Source organism: Ovis canadensis, chromosome 15 (genome assembly GCF_042477335.2).
Source record: "Ovis canadensis isolate MfBH-ARS-UI-01 breed Bighorn chromosome 15, ARS-UI_OviCan_v2, whole genome shotgun sequence".
NCBI lineage: Eukaryota > Metazoa > Chordata > Mammalia > Artiodactyla > Bovidae > Ovis > Ovis canadensis.
Window position 1 is genome coordinate 52274931 of NC_091259.1, and position 22566 is coordinate 52297496.

The 22566-nt window shown below is 38.7% G+C and overlaps 1 protein-coding gene across 2 annotated transcripts in view; it reads left to right on the top strand.

Annotated features, from left to right (window-relative positions):
* RIC3 (RIC3 acetylcholine receptor chaperone) overlaps window positions 1-22566 on the top strand; it is a 54631-nt gene that overhangs the window by 30145 nt on the left and 1920 nt on the right. For both annotated transcript variants that reach the window (XM_069554499.1, XM_069554500.1), the window contains exons 2-5: window positions 696-922; window positions 2110-2185; window positions 4399-4492; window positions 12235-12380. In XM_069554499.1, the coding sequence (XP_069410600.1) occupies window positions 696-922; window positions 2110-2185; window positions 4399-4492; window positions 12235-12380 (543 nt within the window). The remainder of the gene's footprint in view (window positions 1-695; window positions 923-2109; window positions 2186-4398; window positions 4493-12234; window positions 12381-22566) is intronic.

The following is a 22566-nucleotide window of genomic DNA, read 5'->3' on the forward strand; positions in this document are numbered from 1 at the left end:
TACAATGTGAGAGGAGCTGTCCTGAATCCTGATGGCTTTCCAATTTCCAGTTGTGTTCTCTTCTGAGACCAAAATTATATATATTGCATTTCCTGACATGTATTAGTGGGGGTGGCTAACTGCTCTAACAGATAGACTCCACAGTGTATCATGGCCCTAACACAATAGAAGTTTATTTCTTACTCACATAAACAGGTCCAGATGGTGCTAAGTTGGTGGGGTGGCGACAGCAGAAGGCTCTGTGCTGCACAGTTATTCAGGAACTTGGGTTGATAGAGGCTCTGCCATTTTCAACACTTGACTCCCAAATGCCTCCCTAGGTGTCAGCATCCAGCCTGAAGAAAGGAAATGAACACAGAATTCAATACATGAGAAGTTGTATAGACCAGGCCTTGAACTGGCACCTGTCATTCACGTTGCTTTGGCTGGGTCTCATTCGCACAGCCACATTTAACTGTATGGGAAGCTGAAAAATGTCATCTCCCTGTGGACCAAAAAAGGAAGAGAAAATGGGTTTGGTGAACAGCTACATAGTGTTTATTATCTGTGTGACACTCTAGTGATACCTGTTCCGGTTTTTTCTTAAACTTGTTTGAGTTGGCTTCTATTATTTGTATCTCAGAATGTGACATGTTTCAAAATAGCTGTATTTAAAATAGTAGAAGAAATAAAGACTGGTTAATCTGTTTTCTCAGGGAAGTTGGGTCGATTTCCACCTATGATGCATCAGCAGCAGGCACCCTCAGATGGCCAGACCCCTGGGGCTCGTTTCCAGAGGTCTCACCTCGCAGAAGCCTTTGCAAAGGCCAAGGGATCAGGTGGAGGCGCTGGAGGAGGAAGTGGTGGAAGAGGCCTGATGGGCCAAATTATTCCCATCTATGGTTTTGGAATTTTTTTATATATACTGTACATTCTGTTTAAGGTAAGTGGAATCATCCTGATTGTATTACATCTATGAAAATCTATTATCATCATAATGAGAATCATTGTCGGCATTAAAACCCTTTGTATTTCAGAGCCCTTTTTTAAATCCACTGTCTCTAAATTTTGCCTCTTCTTTAGAAGATACTTAAGACAGTTGTTATCTCAGTTTCATAGATGAGAAAATCTTCACTCAGAACCCAGATAATTTGCGCCAGAATTCACAACTGAAAATGTAGAAGCAGGGCTTGAACCTGGATCCTTCTAATTCCTAATCCATTGAGCAATAAAGTTCAAAGCCTACCCTCTTGCTGCCCTTCCTGGTTTTTTTCTTGACTGGGCATCTTTGCAAGCTGTAAAGGCATAAAGATGTTCTAAGAAGAACTTTATCATTAGGGTTGGCATTGTGATTTCTAGGTAATCACTGTGAGGCCAAATAGTGACTATGCCAACACCACTTTTTCCTCCTTTTACCAGGAGTGCTATTTTTAATGTCAGTTGCAGTAATTCACTCAGTCGTGTCCGACTCTATGACTCCATGGACTATAGTCTGCCAGGCTCCTCTGTCCATGGAATTCTCCAGGCCAGAATACTGAAGTGTGTTGCCATTTCCTTTTCCAGGGGATCTTCCTGACCCAGGGATTGAACCCGGGTCTCCTGCATTGCAGGCGGGCCCTTTACCATCTGAGCCACCAGGGAAATCCTAATAGTAGTAATTCTCCTGAAACAGAACTGCCACATCCTGAAACTAAGCCTGATATTGCCTAGTTCTGAGGAGACATGATTTGGGTCCTTTAGAAAGTAGACTCCTAATTAAGTTCCGTGTCTAGGCAGGCCATGGCCCTTAGTACTGCAAGCAGAGGAAGCAGATTCACTTTGCCCTCCTAACTAGAGTACGAGGTCACTTTTCTCCTGCCTAGGAATTCAGCCAGCTCAACCTGGCAGCCCAGGTTGAGTCTTCAATGAACATGGGCAAAGCACATGACTTGTGAAGAGAGTGTTTTCTTGTGCCTCAATAGTTTTTCACTTGGGAACCTTCTGTTGGCTTTTGTGTTTTGCGATGTTTCTCTAATGTTGCTGCTTGATTTGATTTCTCCCAGCCTTTTTTTTTTTCATTTAATATGAGGGGTTCCGTGACTTTGAGGTTCTGAGCTGCTGTTGATGTGCTGTACCTCCTTCACTTCTCAGCTCTCAAGGGGGAAGAGTACTGCAGAGGACCAGAAGTGCTCTACTGCCACACCTGGAAACACCCACAGGAAAATTAGTGAGTGCCCTTTCAGTATTTCAGAAGTTTCATTGAGTCAGACAGCTGTAAAGCAGCCAGAGTGACAGTCTGTGGATATGCCTTAAAAGCATTTCTCAAAAGTTGTCCCAGTTTAATCTGATGGCATGTTTACCTTAGCTGGCTTCCCTGGTGGCTCAGATGGTAAAGAATCTGCCTGCAATGGGGAGACCCGGGTTCAGTCCCTGGGTCAGGAAGATCCCCTAGAGGAGGAAATGGCAACCCACTCCAGTATTCTTGCCTGGAGAATTCCACAGATGGGCTGTAGTCCATGGGATTGTAAAGAGTCAGACACGCCTAACACACACACACTGGGAATTCTCAAAAGTTTCCATGTTGATATTGGGCTTTTAAGGGACAGACAGTTATGAAAAGTACAGAACTGTCAGTTCATTTTTTGTTAACATATATTACAAATTAATATTTTACACTTAGAACGGGTTTCTTCTCATTTCCAGACTTCAGGATATTGGCAGCAAAATTCTTTGTTTCACGTAGAGGAAAACTGAGACAGTGAGATCAAGTCAGTTGCCAAAGTCAGTTATTAGATCTAGGGATCGAGTTTAATACTTCTGACTCTTGAAACATGATCATCAAATATTTATGGACCGACTAGCATATTCTATGCTCTCTGGAAAAATGAAATGTATGTGGCATGGCTCTTCACTCTGAGAATTTATAGTCTAGGATGAATGTTAGGAAAATATAACTGGTGAAAAGTTTATTGCCTAGAAAAAAGGGAGTTGGTGCAAGCCTTCTGGGAAATCGTGTCTGGCTGTGGAGGAGGCCTGATAGGGAACTTGAGTAAGACACAGCCTGAGACGGGGCAGCTGTGCGAAAGAAGGCATGAAGAGTAGGTCAGTTAAGCTGTTATTGCTGAAGGCCTTGGAGGCCAGACTATCCTGTGGATACTGAAGCCTCATCAGAGGTTTTTAAAAAGAAAGACATCATCAAAATGAAGAAAGGCTGCACCATTGAAGCATCTGCCCTCAGCCATAGTTGCTGTTTGTATTTACTCTGGATTCACCATGAAAATAGATATCCCAGTGGCTTCTGCATCCTGAAATCTTAAATATTCAGGTTTAAGTGACTGCAATCCTTGCTGTATTCTTAGCTGAGATAGTGTCTAACCAAAAGTGATGGTAAACACATCATAAAATTTTTTAAAAATATTTGTGAGCTAAAGAGTAGCAAATTCATAATGTCACATAATGCATTTAAAACAGAAAGAAGTAAATAAGATAAATTCCTAAGAGCAGCTGTCTTATGATATAGTAGCAGTTGTATCAACTTTTTATACTTCAATTTTGAATCATACACAAAATAAAAATAACCCAAGCATTTACATGGCACAGATGTTAATCGGATGCAGAAGAATATGTTATAAAAGTACTAAAAAGCCTTTGAAATGTTATATTTTATAGTGACCCTCTAAATATATCTGTGTAGGATGACACTCAGATATGAAACAGAATGACTAGATTATCTACATAATGAACAACATTTTATTTTCCTATTGCCTTAAAGTTTATTTCATGTGCTGATTGAGTGATTTACTTTTTTGTTCTACTTTTAGGACCTTAACATTAGTTTCAATAGATGTGCTCCTTTCTGACCTTTTTTGAGAAGACTGCTTCTGGGGGAAGGTTACACAGTTCAACCACAGATGACTGAAGTAGAAAACCGGGGCCAGGAACGTGTCAGCCCTAGTTCAAGTCTTTTTCTTTTGAAGAATTAAACTGTTATCTTCCATATGTTTCCAGATCTTAGGTACAGATGAAACAGTGCTCATTTCAAGGCTTTAATACCTTTTCGGAAGACCTTTACCAGATTTGGTACTTCATCCTCAAGTACTGTTTGAATTAGAAAGATGATATTTATCTTCATTTCTTCTTGGCTGACTGTGTAGGGCTGTGTTTTGCATTTGTAGGTGTTTCTTTGGCTGGTCCTGCTGTATTTCTGGGTGTAAGAAAGGGTGATTTATTCATCAGTTTCTAAATGTGTATCCTTTAGATCTTGGTACCTAGACCTCAGTACCCTTTGTGCTCTGATTGGATTAGCTGCAGAGACCGTCAGTCTCTTCTCTGAGTCTCAGGACCAGCCTGGATTATTGTAGAATGTCACAGCCGCTGTGTTTCAGAAAAGAGCTTAAGGAGTTGTATATGATGGTTCTCAGATTAATGCTTATTTTTCAGCCAATTTTGAGCTTGTTCAACTGCAAGAAAAACTGAAGGAAACAGAGGAAGCCATGGAAAAATTAATCAACAGAGTGGGGCCTAATGGTGAGAGGTACGTTTTCACATAACAGGGATCAGACTGTTGCCCATTAAGAGTTAATTCAAAATTTTATCTTTCTTTGATTTCTGGCCCACTTGATTTCACTTTATATTATTGTTATCATATTAGCATTTGCATATTATTTTTCATTTAACATTTCCATGCTCACACTTTCAAGTGTCATTTTCAAGAGTATATGTTCTGTGTTGTGCAACGTTATTGTGAGAGTGAGTAAATTTGTGAGTGGATGCCACAAGGAAAAATGACTGGGTTTTAAGGAAGTCATTTTCCTAGCTGTCTAAAAATGGCATTAAGTGAAACAAGATTATTAAATAGTGTGCTTTCTGTTTGAGACAAAATTCGGGGAGCCCAAGTATGCTCAGAGTAGGCATTTGTTTTTTGTTGACTGTGCCAGAACAGAACTGGATGTGTGAAGTAGGTGTCAGGAGCCAGACTAGCCCTTTAGGATGCCCCATGGCGAAGACACACTCTTCTTGCTACAAGGCTGGCTGAGGATCTGAAATGGTGGCTTTGGGGGTTAGTGGAAGTTGGCATCAACTAAGAAAACGCAGGTGTAGGAAGGCGAGAGAGGAGAAACTAGAATGTGAAATTGAGGACAAAGAGGGATTCGGTTCGTGCTCAGCCTTCTGACAAGGATGGGGTAGGAACTGGGGTGAATGGCATGCGGGAGGTCCCATGCAGGAGGTCCCATGCAGGAGGCTGTCTTGAAAGGTCCCTCCTGTAGACTCAGGGGCTCGATGTAGAGTCTCTGCCTCAGAAAACTGCTCTGCGTTGGCCCCTTCTGTTTGCCGTCCATGGTGCTGTTAGTGCCCCGTACTCTTTTTCCCTGCTTTCTGGCTCCTGCCTTGCCCATATGTGGCTGGATATGAAAAAAGTAAACATCCTCAAATTATAGTCCCTTGGTTTGGCTTTTCCCTGCAATGTCTACATTGCTGCTGAAGTGACCTTTTTAAGAGTGATTCCTGCCTATCTGGGCCCAGCACCCTTGACCTTCTTTTGGTCCAGAAAGCACAGTGACCATCTGGCCTTCTCCAGAGCAGTCGAGGTAGGTGTACATGTCTATACATGAGTATATCTGTGTGAGTGAGTAATACTATTTGGTGTTATTAGCAGTTACTAAGAACCAAGCTCTAAGCTAAATACTTTACGGACATTATCTGTTTCAATGTTTCGTATGAGTGTGACTAAACTAGTTTGTGCAACTATATGTGTCTGGCCTTTTCTGCCCTTCCCCTATACCACTCAGTCTGGGTGGGCAAGTACCCAACTTTTATAGACCCTTGTGCCTCAGAAAATATCGTACCCTGGCCTGGTCTGTTTGAAGCCCTAGGCAACACCTAAAGGTCAGAAAACTATCAGTGAGTATCTGTGGGCAGGGCCTCCCACCTGGGAGACCCAGTCACTCGGCCTTGGAGTAAGAAACTACGTGAAGATATTTTCTCACTATTACTCGCTGCTGTTCAGACTCCCTTAGCTCAGATCAAACAATGCTGCCATGCATCCCATCTGTCCCATTGCCCAAGCTAGGGATGCAGTACTGTGACTCCTAACTACTGTCTGTCCTCTTTGGGCCAGCCAGGATTGCGTCTCCACATTTCATGTGCAAAAGCAGAGGAGTTGTGTGTCTCCTCCACCACCCTGCCATCACCGTTGCATATGAAGTCGTGCCATATCACTGTTTCTGGGGCAACAGGCCCTAGCTCAGATTACTTACTCCTTGTCAGATGCTGGAGTGGGGACTCTCTGAAAACACATGGATTGCACTGCTTCATGGCAACTATTGTGTAAAATAAATACTTCCACAGTACCTGTCGGGAACCAGGGATCAGCTCTCCTTTCACTCAAGAGAGCATAGCTTGTGTCTCCCTTTCCCAGATCTCATTTTCCAGTCCACAGGAGGTGACTTTCTCTCTGAAACGCCTTAATCTAAAACCTTTTATCCTTATAGGTAGGCCCTATGGGTCTTACACCTTCAAAATTGCAAGGGCTAGGTAGCTACATGTTTTATATTCTTGTCTTTTTTATATTTAAATCCTTTAACTTTAGTTTCTGTAGCATTTTTTCTTTTACAAGTCTGTGCTTCTAGGGTTATTAGAAGAGCCCAAAATAACCCAGTATTTTTTCTATCAGATCAAGATTTTGTCACATTGCCAGGCTTCTGGGGGTCAAAAAGGGGATTTAAGACAAAGAAGACATGTTCATTTGCCTTCCAAGTCCTTTTATATAATATCACTCCGTAACTTTAAGATTTTACTTAAAATTCCCAATATATGCCATTTCTAATACTTAGTGCTTATAAAAGAATCAAAATATGGGAAAACTTTTCAGACAGCTTTCACCTCTGAGCAATATAAGTCTGCACATGTTTTAGAATAACTAGGCCTCCTAGAAGGTTGCTATTGTGCCATGTTCTGTCTGATACTAAGCAAACTCTAGTCCCAGGACACAAAGACTAAGGAAGGGGTCTCGGAACCAGAACTGAGGTGTCCTTATTTCTGTCCTGTGATCAGCAAAATTTCCTTCCTGGAGCAGCATGTCCAGCTGTAATTATTTACCTAGAAGCATGGAGTGCCCCGAGAGGAGACATGAGGGTGCAGCCTCTGGCAGCAGACACCTTGGCAGGCATGTTGTATATGTATGTGGGGCTGCACGTTTCTGGCAGGCATCGTTGGGGTATAAACTCTGCGAGGACAGGCTTAGTCTCTTGTCTGTTAACTGCGTTCACATAGTAGGTACTAAGTAAATACTTGCCATTGGAAGAGTATATATAGTCACTTTTGAGGTAAGCATTTGTACTCATCATGGTAGAAGAGTAAATCCTACCCATTCCTTGTTGGCATCCTTCTCTTCCTTTCCTGATCTTTGTACGCAGAGTTCTATAGGATATGTCACATAGATAGCTGCTCTTTTCCTCATCAGACAGAAAATGTCTTTTGAGTGAATGGACATCCAAAACAGAGCTCATCATCTACCCACAGATGAGCCTATTCTACCTGTAATGTTCCGCATCTTAGCAAACAGCTCCACCAACTACTTAGTTGCCCCAAAGAGGAATTAAATGTCATCTTTGATTCATCTTTTCTTCACTTCTCGTATCTCATTAATTACCTGTCCTGTCATTTCTTCCTGGTTAATAAGTGTCTCCTTGCAAAACATTCTAAACTCTACCAGGGCAGGAATTTTCCTTTTTATTCCTGGTGCCTAGCACAGGACAGTAGTAGGCTTTAGAAAAGTATTAGTTGAAATGGAAGAATGAGTGAGCAAATGGAGAATGCCTTAACTTTTTTCCTGTAAAGAAATTGTTGGGGAGGGAGGTGGGAGGGGGGTTCATGTTTGGGAACGCATGTAAGAATTAAAGATTTTAAAATTTAAAAAATAAAAATAAATAAATTTTAAAAAATTAAAAAAAAAAGAAATTGGTGTCTTTTAATTTTTTTTTTTTTTTTTGGTCCATGTTGTGTGGTATGTAAGATCTTAGTTCCCTGACCAGGGATTGAACCTGGGTCCCCTGTATTGTAATAGATTATGGAGTCTTTGGACTGTCAGGGAAGTCCTGAGAATGCCTTTACTTTTGACATAGGTCAGAACTAACTCGTGGTTTCTTTTCCTCTAATTTGCCTCCCTTCACTTCCTGCTTTCCAAACCAGTGGATTATGTCTTTCAGCCCTTCATTAGGTCCCTGTTGCTTTTGATTATGAGTAGAATGTTTTACATGACTTACGTAGTCTGGGCTCTGCATACCTCAGTTGCTTTATCTTTCCCCATTACTCTTCTCCATGTCTGTGATCCATCCACACTGAATACTTGCTTTTCCTCTGAAGTACCTGTGCATTTTTGCTTCTAGGACTTTGCATATACTTTTTTCCTTTGCTTGGGTGTTGCCCCAACCCCCTCCCCACAGACACTTATTTTATTGGTTCCTTGTCTTAGAGGTCTCAACTTAGTCATCATTTCCTCTGAGAGCCTTTCCCTGGACCCACAACTTGGTTAGGTGTTCCTCCTACATGATCCCAGGCCACCTATGTTTACTGGATATTGTAAGCATCATGTTACTTCCTAATCCTCTGTTAACTTTTCTGGCTTCCCTCATGCCTTATAACCTTCTTGAGAATAGGGAGTTTTCATTATTCAGACTTGCATTCCTAATGCTGGCACAATCGACAGTGTCTGTACATGTTAAAAGAATGAATGAGGTGGATGTAAAGAAAGTACTTTAAAGCAGACATTTTCAGCAACAATTAGAATATTTTTGGTACCTATTTTGATTTGCACAACCCTCTATGGCTGTCAATTGCAAGTATTATTTTCTCTGTAAGGCACTGCATCTCAGAGAAAAGGTGTGCTCTAGGAGTGTGTATTAGTTTTCTGTGGCTGCTGTAATGAATTATCCTGACCTTAATGCCTTAAAACAATACACATAGTTTCTTACAGTTCTATATGTTAGAAGTCCTACATTGGGCTAAAATCAAGGTGTTGGCCAGACTTTTCCCTGCATTCTAGAGGTTCTGGGGTAATATCTTTCCTCGCCTTTTCCAGATTTTAGAAGCTGCCTGTATTCCTTGGCTCATGAACTCTTTCCTCTACTTTCACAGCCAGCAACAGTGAGTTGAGACTTTAGCCTCTTCTGCCTCCCCATTCTGCTTTTAAGGACCTTCATAAATGCATTGTGTCCTCCCAGATAATCCAGAATACAGCCCAAACTGGTAGGAATATTATAGCATCAACCAAAATAAAGCACAGAAGAATGAAGATAAGGCTTTGCAGTATGAGTCTTGAGTTCAGCTTTGAGTATGGTTGAAGAAACCTCAGCGCATCCATGTATTGTATATGTATAGCTGAGTCCCTTCACTGTTCACCTGAAACTATCACAACATTGTTAATTGGCTCTACCCCAATACAAAATGGTATGTTTAAAATGAAAAAAAAAAAAAAAACAGAACGTCCATGTATGATAGAAAATTGAAAATCAATAGAAAATTGGGGTATTGTGGTCAGAACAAAGGACCCAAGTTTGGAAGTGTCCATTTGGCTGGGAGTAAGAGGCAGAAAAGATGAGATTACCAAATCCTTGAAGCATGTTATGTCATGTGGCCATTGCCAGCAGTCTTCTGCTGGTCTGATTTCTTTTCTCATTTGAGTGATGTTGTACGAAGCTGTTTCATTCTGTGTTTAACTCTTGGATTCAGAACTTAATGACTCCTCGGAGTTTTGAAGCATTCAAAAGTTTGTGTTGTCTCCCAACTTGACCTTTTATTTTTCTAATGTCTTGGAATCAGCCATACCCAACCTCACCTAGCTTACCTGTTCATGCAGTTGCTAATGATCCTGGGCCACTAGGACATGGTTTTGAAGGGTGAATTTAAGATTAATTTTAGTATAGTGACAAGGCCTCCAAGTAGAAATGCCCAGGAGGTAACTGGAGTTATGAGACTGGCCTTTGTGTGAGAAGTCAAGGTTAGAGGTAGAGTCTGAGCATCATGTATGTAGACGTGATGGTTTAGTCTGTGAATTGGGTCTGCTTCCTGAGGACATGCCTATAGGAGTGGATAAACAGGAGCCCTGGGATTGAGCCTTCAGGAAAACCATGTTGGAGGAGGAGGACATTTCAAGGAGAAGATGGGCCGCAGTACAGAGAAGTCAAGAGGAATGAAATGTGATAAAAAGACTTAGACTTAAGAGTAAAGTGGTCGTTGGAGAATTCCCTAGTGGTTCAGAGGACTCCATGCTTCCATTTCAGTGAGTACAGGTTTGATCCCTGGTTGGGGAAATAAGGTCCTGTGCGCTGTGTGACAAAAGGGACAAAAAATAAAGTGGTCATTGATTTTCACAAGGTTTGGTAAAATGATGGAGTGGCAGCCAGATATCAGGGAGGTAGAAGAAAATGGACGGTGAGGAAGTGGGGACCAGTCAAGCTAACACATTTATTGAGCACTTAAAATGTTCATGGCAGTGTGCCTATACTGCAGTGAACTTATTTCTGACATCCAGGATTATCAAACCAAATTGAGACAATGAGGAAACCATGAAAGTGCTTATTGCAATAAATTCAGAAGATGTAAAGTGGACCATGATTAGCTGCCTCATGCATGATGCAGACACTGAGTACACCTGAGGACACTTTAGTTTGGAATTCTCTAAAGAAAGCGTCTCTCTTCTGTTTCTGCTTTTCTTAGCCTACCCATATCCCTTTAAATTAAGGGCTCTGATTTTCCATGAATTAGAAAACAAAGTCAAGACTGTTGTATTCAGTAAAAATCAGAATGTACTAAGTACAGTCCAGAGAAGTAACATGTGCAACGTGTTGTGATAATCACATAGACTCTTTGAGCTAAGGGTGACCCAGCTACCCCCAGAAGCCTCCCACAGAATCAGTTGTCATAACAACAAGAGTTAGGGGTTATAGAACAGATGAGTAGTTAAGGTGAGTCAGGACTCCTCTGCTGATGGAAAGTATAAAGCAGCTGTTCACATGCATGTAGAACACACAGGCTTTCCTCAGTTCAGAGCTTTGAGACCATTTATTGTAGAAAAAGTGGAGCTCCTGGGGTTTTTATTTTCCTCCCACTGAGATCTATAAAAATGTTGCACCTACATTTTCCTCAGTTAACATGTTAATATTGACAGGAGAAGCAGTTTTCTCTTCTTCCCTGTTAGTCATTAAGGGTAACATAATGTAGGTTAAATGTAAAAAGAAACATAGGCTTGGGACTGGGAAAGATTGATGACACCACCATGAGGCTGGGACAGAATATATCATTTCTTTCCTCTTCATGGGTGTTATATTGACTTCGAGTGCTTTGGGGTTTTAAGAGGAGAATAAGTAGCCTCTGTTAAATCCTGCCAGTAGATAAAACTGGTCCCAAAGCAGACAATTCTCAGTCTTACTGAGTGGGGCCTTGCCTGCCTGTTGATACGATGCAGCGCTTCCCTCTCAGATCATCACATGTTATCCTTGAGCCTCATCTTACTCATGCAGGCATTTCTCCAGAGCCAACACAGCTGAATGAGGTGGTCACATACAGGTTTTCTAAAGTGTGGAACTTGAGCACTGTGCTTCAAGAATTGCACTGAATGTTATTACGACTTAGGAGACTAGTTTTAGGTAGAGTGCTGACATTAACTAACAATGTGAATAAATATATAATTTCTTCTCCATGGGCCTCAGTTTCCCTAGTTCCTTTGGTCTGGATGATTTGTCAGAATGATCCAACTCTCACATTTTAGAATATGTCTTTATTTCTGCACAAGTAGGTTCAGCCTGGCAATTCTAGGGTTGGCCTAGTAGCATATTTTTCCCTCATCCAGGCAAGTGGTCCAGCACATTTTCTTTTGATGACATTACTGCAGAGAAAAGTGGCTTGTAGTAAATGGAGTAATGTAAGTAATGGTGAAACTGCTTGAGGATAGGGAATCAGGGCAGTGAGGTGTACTGTGAAAGAACCTGAAGGCTGAGATATCTGGAGTCTTGTCCTAGAACTGACATTAAATCATTCTGGGACCTCGGACAATCACTTCCTCTGTTCTAGGCCTTAGTTTTCCCATTTATAAAATCAAAACATTGAACTAACATCTCTGGTTCCCATCTATGCAGTTCCAGAATCAATTCCTACAGTAATTATCTGTTGCTATTGAACTTGTTATTCTAGAGTCCAGACAGATCATAGTAATGTCTATGTTCACTGCCTAGGAGTATTTGCTACTAACTAGCTGGATTGTCTACTGTTTCTAAGCAGAGCACAGACTGTGACTTCTGACCAAGAAAAACGATTGCTTCATCAGCTCCGAGAAATCACCAGGGTCATGAAAGAAGGAAAATTCATTGATAGATCCACTCCAGAGAAAGAAGCTGAGGAGGCCCCTTATATGGAGGACTGGGAAGGTAAACAGTGTTTTCTTATTTCTTTGTTAACCGTCAGCCCAGAAAAGAGATCTTCACAGAATTTTTAAAATCAGCTTTATTACTGAGGTATAATATATACACAGTTCACCAATTTTAAGTGTATGGTTGGATAAGTTTTGACAGAGAGTTGTATAATCATATCACAGACATGAAATAGTCATGATACTTCCATCATCGCAGAAAGTTACCTTTCCCTTTGCTGCTAATCCCCTTCTGCCCTGGCAACAGCTGAACTGCTTTCTGTCCCTCTAGCTTTACCTTTTCTGTATCATTGGGCCATACTGCACATGTTCTTTTGCATTCTGGCTTCATTGATTTAGTGCAGTGCTTTTGAGCTTCATGTGATGAGTGTATTAGTAGTTCTTTCTTCTAATTGCAAAGTAGTGTTCTGTTGTCTGGATATAGTTTGTTTCTCCATTCACCAGTTTAGGAACTTTTGGGCTGCCAACTTTGAGCTATTATGAATCAAGCTGCTGTGAACTTTTGCATACACATTTTTATTGGAACATATATTTGTATTTGTTTTGGTATATCTCTAAGAATGAGATTTTGGGGTTTTCTACGTGTATGTTCAACTTTGGAAAGCAGGTTGATTATTCTAAAATAATTTTGCCTTCCCATTTTGCAGTGTATGAGAATTGCAGTCACTCCACATCCTTGGTATCACTTGGCATCGTCAGTCTTTTTAATTTTAGCTGTTCTAGTGAGTGTGTAGTGGTATTTAGCTTGTGACTGTGGTGTGAATTTCCCTAGCAACTAGTGATGTTGAACATCCTTTCATGTACTGATTTGTCATCTGTCTATCTTTGGTGAAGTGTTTGTTCACATTGTGTGCCACTTTCTTGAGTTGGTTATATTCTTACTGAGTTGCAAGAGTTTCTTCTGTATTCTGGATATAAGTTGTCAGTTATGAATTTTGCAAATATTTTCTCTTAATTGTGATTTGCTTTTTAATTTTCTTAGTGGCATCTTTCAAAGACCAGAATTTTTTTTTTCATTTTGATGAAGTCCAGTTTATCATTTTCTCTTTTATGATTCACTTTCTTTGTGAGCTTTTAAGAAATCTTTGCCTTACTCAAAGTTACCTAAATCTTCTGCCTTCTTCTAGAATTGTATGGTTTTAGCTCTTACATTTAGGCCTGTGATCTATTTTTTACTTTTTATATACAGTGTGCAGTATCAGGATGAGGTTAATATTTTTCCATATTGATATTCTATTGTTATTTATTTTGTTATAAACAAAATTTTGTTATATTTAATTATCTTGGTGTGTTGGTTGGAAATCAACCAACCCTTCCCTTTTGGAAAATGGAAAAATCAATTAACCACATATAGGTGGGTGTATTCCGGATTTTCTGTTCTGTTTCATTGATCTTTGTGTGTATACTTATACTAAAATCACAATGTCTTTATATTGACTTGAAATCTGGTCAGGCTAGTTCTTCAACTGTTTTTTTCCAAAATTATTTTTGTAATTCTGGGCCCTTCACATTTTCATATAAATTTAAAATCAGTATGTTCTGTTCACTCACTTAGCCGTGTCTGATTCTTTGCGACCCCATGGACTGCAGCACGCCAGGCCTCCCTGTCCATCACCAAGTCCTGGAGTTCACTCAGACTCACGTCTATCGAGTCCGTGATGCCATCCAGCCATCTCATCCTCTGTCGTCCCCTTCTCCTCCTGCCCCCAATCCCTCCCAGCATCAGAGTCTTTTCCAATGAGTCAACTCTTCACATGAGGTGGCCAAAGTATTGGAGTTTCAGCTTCAGCATCAGTCCTTCCAATGAATATTCAGGACTGATTTCCTTTAAGATTGTCTGGTTGGATCTCCTTGCATCCAAGGGACTCTCAAGAGTCTTGTCCAACACCACACTTCCAAAGCATCAGTTCTTCGGCACTCAGCTTTCTTTATAGTCCTACTCTCACATCCATACATGACCACTGGAAAAGCCATAGCCTTGACTAGACGGACCTTTGTTGACAAAGTAATGTCTCTGCTTTTTAATGTGCTGTCTAGGTTGGTTGTAACTTTTCTTCCAAGGAGTAAGCATCGTTTAACTTCATGGCTGCAGTCACCATCTGCAGTGATTTTGGAGCCCCCAAAAATAAAGTCTGACACTGTTTCCACTGTTTCTCCATATATTTGCCATGAAGTGATGAGACAAGATGCCATGATCTTTGTTTTCTGAATGTTGAGCTTTAAGCCAACGTTTTCACTCTCTTCTTTCACTTTCATCAAGGGCCTCTATGTTACTTTCTACAAAAAAAAAAGCCTGATGAGATTTTGATTGGCATTGTATTGATTCTTTATTTTTTATTTTTTTTTAGTTACATTTTTTATCTTTAATACTGTTAAAATTTTTCCAGTTTTAATTAACATATTTTATATAATTTTCAGGTGTACAACATTATAGTTTGATTTATATAGGCATGCATAAACAAACATATATATGGTAAATAATTATAATAGGTTCATCTAAAATCCACCTTTTCACATACATACAGTAAGAGGAATAAGAAGAGAAAAAATTGTTTGTGATATGAACTCAGGATTTACTCTCTTAACAACTTTCCTGTTTTTCATACATCAGTACCTAGTACTTATTTAACTTATAACTGAAATTTTGTACTTTAAGCCATCTTCCTCCAATTTCCCCTCACCTCATCTTTCACTGCTAGTAACCACAAATTGGATTTCTTTTTGTGAGTTTAGGTTTTTTTGTTTGTTACTTTAGGTTCCATATGTAAGTGAGATCATATAGCCGTTGTCTTTCTTATTTCACTTAGCATAATACCTTCAAGTTTCATCCATGTTGTTACAAATGGTAGGTGCTTCTCATTCTTCTATGGCTGGATGATATTCTGTTGTGTATATGTGTGTATGTATATACACACATGTGAGCTCAGTATCCCAGTTGCATCTGACTCTTTCCAATCCCATGTTTTATAGCCCACCAGACTCCTCTGTCCATGAGATTATCTTAGCAAGAATATTGCAGTGGGTTGCCATTTCTTCCTCTACAGGATCTTCCCAACACAGGTATTGAACAGTGGTAAAGAATCTGCCTGCCAAGGCAGGAGTAACAGGAGATGCAGGTTCAATACCTGTGTATTGATTCTTTAGATCAGTTTGGAAAAATTGACATCATAACAATATTGAATCTTCTAATCCATTAACATTTTTATCTTTCCATTTATTTAGATCTTTAGTTTCTCAGCAATGTTTTATAGTTTTCAGTATTTAGGTCTTGTACATGTTTGTAAATTTATCCTTAAAGTTCATATTTTTGATATAATAAGTGATATTTTAAATTTTTTAAATTGCTTATTGCTATCTGTGTAGAAACACTATTTTTGTTTTCTGATCTTGTATCCTGTGACTTTCTTAAACACACTTCTAGAAGCTTCCTTTTTTTTCTTCAGATTTTTTTAAGATTAAATTTCTTTAAACTTGCTATGTAGATAGTCTCAAATTATTTATATAAGACAGTTTTACTTCTTTTCAATATATAGGTCTTTTCTTTTCTTGGCCTACTGCACTGGCTAGAACCTCCTTGCACAATATTGAATAGAAGTGGTGAAAACAAATATCCTTGCTTTCCTGATATTAGGTGGGAAGTGCTCACACATCCTCCATTAATATGATGTGAGCTCTTGGTTTATCATGGATGTTCTTTTCCAGTTGAGGAAGCTTCCTTCTGGTTTTACTTTGCTGAGAGTTTTTCATCATATATGGGTATTGAGATTTTATGAATGCTTTTTGTTAATCACATGAACTGATCATACTATTTTTCTGTTTTGATGACTTAAGTTAGTGAATTATACTGATTTTTTTTTGTAAAGAAGAGTTTGTGTAGGATTACTTATTTATTCCTTGAATGTCTGGCAGATTACTCCAGTAATACCATCTGGGCCTGGAGTTTTCTTTGTGGCAAGACTTATATGACTCTGAATTTAATTTCTTAACATGAATTGCCCTGTATCAGTTTATTTCTTCTTGAGTGAACTTTCATAGATTGTATCTTTCAATGAGTTTACATATTTTATTCTCAATATCAAATTTATTAGTATAAAATTATTTATAATATTCCCTTATTTATTTAACATGTGTAAGGTTTATAAGGATGTGTCCTATTCTTCTCCAGATATAGGTAATTGGGCCTTTTTGTAATTTTTTTTTCCTGATTAGACTGATCAGAGGTTTAGCAACACTGTTGATCTTTTCAAGAGCTATACTGTGGTTTGGGTTTTTTCTTATTTCCTATTTCATTGATTTCCATGGCTTACTTAGGGTTTGACATTCTTTTTCTAGTTTCTCAAGGTGGAAGCTTAGATCCTTGATCTATTTTTGGCCACTGTTTCATTAATGAGATAGCTCTCTTGAGCTTCTGTGCTCTCTTGATTCTCCAGTTGCATATTTGTTAGATTTTTTGATATTGTTCCACAGCTCACATGTGGCCTCTTTTTTTTTTCTTCAGTCTTTTGTTTCCACCATGCTTAATTTTGGATCGTTTTCCTATGTTTTCAGCTTTATTAATGTTTTTTTCCAGTATATAATCTGGAAGAGATTATATATTCTTATATATGATATATAAGAGCAGTATATAATCTGCTCTTAGTCTCATTCAGTGTGTTTTTAATCTCAGATACTGTATTTTCATCTCTAGAAGTTCTGTTTGGGTTTTCTTATGTCTTTCATCTCTCTCATGTATTTTCTTCTACCTGCTTGAACATATGAGACATAATTATAACAGCTTTCTTAACAGACCTACTGCTGGTCTTATTTTCTGTGTCATCTCTAGATCTCTTTCTGGGTATTGATATTTTCTCCTTGTTATGGGTCCTCATTCCCTGCCCTTCATGCTTGCCTGGTAAATTTTGATTGGGTGATGGGGTATTGTGAGTTTTACATTGTGGAATGCTAGACTTTGTCTTAGTACTTTAGTGTTGGACTTCTTTCTAATACACAGTTAAGTTACCAGAGATCAGGTGGATCCTTCAGTGCTCGTTTTTAAGGTTTGTTAGAGTGGGTCCAAAGCAACCTTTATTCTGTGACTAATTTAGCCCTGTTAGTAAAGCAGTATCTTTCTCTGGACTCTGCCTGATGCTCCACAAGGTCTTTCCACTTTGGCTGGTAAGGACACGAACTGTTCCCAGCTATGTGTGAGCTCCAGGAATTTATAGGCCTAATGCTTTTAGCATTTCTTTCCTGGCCCTGGTTAGTTTTATCCCATATATGCACAGATCCTAACACAGTTACAAACATTAGGAGCTCCCTCTGTAGATCTCTGGAGCTCTCTTTGCGAAGCTCCTTTCCTTCCAGTATTTTTCCCTATATATTCTCACTGCTCCAGTCTCCCTGAACTTTGTGTTCCAAGCTCAGTGAGACCACTGGGCCCTGCTTCCCTTTTCTCAGGATCCATGACTACTTTTGTTACGTAATGTTTGAAAATTGGCTCTTCATAGGTTTCATTTGATTTTCTAGTTGTTTAACGGGGGAATCCTCATGCCTTCATTATTGCCAGAGCAGAAGTAAGAGCATACATATTAACATCAGAATAATCCTAGGTATATGAAATAGTTAAGGATGGAGGGGAGAAACCTTAAAAACTAGGAAAGAAATAGTTGTGAATAGGTATTCGCTCTTGGCAGGAAAAAATTTCTTGAGCATAAAAGCAGTACAAGATCTCTTCATCATAAAAACAGAAATTAGGACTAGAGGGGAATTTCTTCAGCTTGATAAAGAGAATCTATGAAACCTACAGTTAATGTTATATTTAATGGTGAACAATGAGTGCTTTCTCCCTAAGATTGGGAACATGCAGGGATGACTACTTTTATTCAGCATGGTGCTGAAAGTTCTAGGTAGTACAGGAAGAAAAGAAAAGGAAATAAAAGGCCTGCTTGCAGGTGACATGATGGTCTGATAGAAAACCCTGAGGAATCTATTTTAAAAGCTAAAACTAATAAATGAGTTCAGCAAGGTAGATAAACATACAGAAATCAATTGTATTTCTGTACACTAGAATGAACGTGCTGGCGTTAAAATGAAAACTTTGTAATCATTCAAAAAAATGAATGATTTAGGTGTAAATTTCACAGAACATGTACAGGATTTGCATGCTGAAAAACCATACAACACTAATGAAAAAATGAAAGGTCTATTAATAAATAAATGGGGAGACAGACTGTGTTTTTCTCACTTGCATTCATTTCACATGCTAGCAATGTGATGCTCAAATTCCTTCAAGTTAAGCTTCAGCAGTATGTGAACAAAGAACTTCCAGAAGTACCAACTGGATTTAGAAAAGGGAGACGAACCAGAGGTCAAATTGCCGACATCCACTGGATCATAGAAAAAGCAAGAGAATTCCAGAAAAACACCTACTTCTGCTTCATTGACCACACTGAAGCCTTTGACTGTATGGATCACAAAAAACTGGAAAATTCTTAAAGAGATAGGAATACCAGACCATCTTACCTGTGGCTCTTGAGAAACCTGTATGCAGATCAAGAAGCAACAGTTAGAACTGGACATGGAACAATGGATTGGTTCAGAATTGGGAAGAGAGTATGTCAAGGCTATATATTGTCATCCTGCTTATTTAACTTATATGCAGAGTACATCATGAAAAAATGACATGCTGGATGAAACACAAGCTGGAATCAAGATTGCCAGGAGAAATATCAATAACCTCAGATATGCAGGTAACACCACCTTTATGGCAGAAAGTGAAGAGAAACTAAAGAGCCTCTTGATGAAGGTGAAAGAGGAGAGTGAAAAAGCTGACTTAAAACTCAGCACTCAAAAAACTAAGATCATGGCATCCTGTCCCATCACTTTATGGCAAATAGAAGGGAAAACAGTGGAAATAGTGACAGACTTTATCTTCTTGGGCTCTAGAATCTCTGTGGATGGTGACTGCAGACATGAAATTAAAAGATGCTTGCTTCTTGGAGGAAAAGCTGTGACAAACCTAGACAGCATATTATTTCTTGCTGACAAGTCTGTGTAGTCAAAGCTATGGTTTTTGCAGTAGTCACATACAGATGTGAAAGTTGGACCATAAAGAGGGCTGAGCGCTGAAGAATTGATCTGTGGTGTTGGGAGAAGATTTTTGTGAGTCCCTTTGGACTGCAGGGCTTCCCTGGTGGCTCAGATGGTAAAGATCTGCCTGCAATGCGGGAGACCCGGGTTTGATCCCTGGGCTGGGAAGATCCCCTGGAGAAGGAAATGGCAACCCATTCCAGTATTCCTGCCTGGAGAATCCCATGGACAGAGGAGCTGGTAGGCTACAGTCCATGGGGTCGCAGAGTTGGACACGACTTAGCGATTTCACTTTTACTTTGGACTGCAAGGAGATCAAATCAGTCAATCCTAAAGGAAATCAATCCTGAATATTCCTTGGAAGGACTGATGCTAAAGCTGAAGCTCTGATACTTTGGCCACGTGATGTGAAGAGCCAGCTCACTGGAAAGACTGATGGCTGGGAAAGACTGTAGCAATAAAAAGGAAGGGACTACTCATAAATGCAGCAGTTTGGATAAACTTCTAGATATGTTGAATTAAAAGAAACTAGTTGTAGAAGGTTATTATGTCATGTGATTCTATTTATATAACAGTCTTGAAATGGCAAAATTATAGAAATGGAGGACAGACTAGTAGTTGCCAGAGGTTAAGGAGGGAATTAGGGGCAGGAGGGAGTAGGTGTAGCCATTAAAGGGCAATATAAGGGATCCTTGTGGTGATAGAAGTGTTCCTGTATACTGACTATACCAGTATTAACATCCTGTTGTGACATTATAGTGTGTAGTTTTGTAAGGTGTTATCATTAGAAAAAACTAGATAAAGAGTACATAGGATTTCTGTATTTCTTATAACTACACATGAATCTACAATTAACACAAAATAAAAAAACTAAAAAAACAATGCAAGAAATTATAAGGGAGAGGATACCATAACATTAAACTTACATGGTGTATATAAAATTTTTACTTTCTGTAGATCAGATAAGGTCGAAAAGTTTTCAGAACGAACACTAATTTAGAAAAATATTCGTAACAAATATGACTGGTAATCAGCAAAGAAGACGGTATCTTTAATATATACAAAGTTCTACAAATAATTTAGGAAACACTGATCTCCACCTGACTATGCAGTGCACAAAAGAAAAAAGTTCAACTGGCTACAAAACAGAAGAAAAATTATTTCATTCTCAGTAAGAATCAATGAAATGAAAAATGGAATGACTTCTTTCCTTCCGAACTGCACATCTTCTTTATATAACCTGTTCACAAATAAGGTAAAATTATTCTTATTTATTTTCTACCTACTACTTAGGTTTTGTTGAAATTATGTAGAGTTTTAGCTCCAAATGATTTATGTAGCTTTTAAAGATATTAGCCTTTTCTAAGTATTTAACAATGTCATTAAATTTCTAACCACATTGTCAATAATTATTTATTTTACATTGATAATTCTTACAGATTTCATTTTTTTACCACTTTCTTGTATATACTATCTTCTTTCTTTAATTTAAACTTTTGATTAATTTTTGTATCTGTCAGAATACTTTCTTAAGGTCCTCCTCCAGCTCCCCCAAAATAGAAGGGTGTGCTTTCTAAGTATTGGACCTAACCATTTTTCACCTTGATACAAATAATTTTTTGGATGGATATAAAATTATATGATCATTTTTTTCCCTTATAAGTCTGAAAACATTGCTTCATTCTCGACTTTCATTTGATGTTGAAAATGATAACTCTTATCCCAGTCTTATTCTTTTTCTCAGTGGGCAATCTGTTTTTGGTTAGCTAGTTTGTTTTCTGTCTGGAAATTTGTATTCTTTTTATACTTAAAAGTTTGAATTTGTAAAAGTTCATCAGCATATATCTGACTGTGTGTTAATGTATGGATTTTTCAAAGTATTTTTACCTAGCATTTATCCATCTGAAGACTTGGGACTTTATTTCAACTCAAGAATATTTTCTTATAATTTCTTTGATTATTGCTCCCATTTAATCTACTCTGCCCTCTCACTGTAGAATTGTAGTAATTCTAAGATTGGATCTTGGATAGGTCTTCTGTGCAGCTTATCTTTTTTCTCATAATTTCCATTTCTTTGTCATATTTATCTTTGAATTCTTTGAAGAATTCTCAAGGAGAATTCTTTACCTTGGACTTCTAATAATATATTAATTTGGTTTTCAGTCATGTCTATTTCAACCTACTCTTTTCTTCCTTATTCAGGTTAAAATTTTTTTGCTATTAGGATTTTCAGTTTCTGACAGCTCGTTCTTATATTCTGTTTGCTCCTTTTTTTTATATTGAAGCCTGACTGGTTTTATACATACAATAACCAGTTGAATATTACTGGAAATGTCAGTTAAAAGCTGATTGACCTTAACTTCTGTTTCCTGCATTGACTTTTTTAAGGGGCTCTTTACATAGTTTGCGTAGTTTGGTTCCAGTTTTGATCGGCTGACTTCCTTGTAGGACCAGTGAGTGTTTGTTTCTTGCTTATGTTTTAAGTTCCTGCGTAATCAGTACGTTGGTGGATATGGGCTACTCAAGTAGTTAAAATGTGAGTCACTGTTTAATTTTCTTCAGCAGGCTTCCCCATAATAAACCAAGGCAGATAGTCATGAAATTCCAACATTAAGCTTTGTTCTTGGTTTAGGGAGAAGGCAGAAACATGCCAGAAAACAGCCTTCATTCTTAAGCATTCAGTAGCTAGGAGCTAACTAGAAGTGGACTTCCCCAACCTCTGCCTTTGACCAGAGAGACTGTGAGGACCTTGGGTAGCTAAGCTCCAATGTCCCCAGCATAGTTAAACCTGGGAACTATAAGACTGCATTGGCGAGATTCTTGACACACTACTATAGTGCTGGTGAGGATGTGAGAAGATGGAGTTTTTTTATATCACTGGTAGGACTAAAAATTTATACCATTCTTCTGGAAAGTAATTTGGCAGAGTATAAAAAAGGCTTTTAAAATGTCCATCCTGTTTGGTCTAGTTTTCATATTTCTAAAATTCTATCTTAAAAAAAACAGGGAAATGGACATGGATTTATATTCAGAGATCTTAACTAATATGAAACTTATAATGGAAAACTGGAAAGAATCTGAATGTCTTACAGAGGGGCATGGTAAATCGTGTCAGT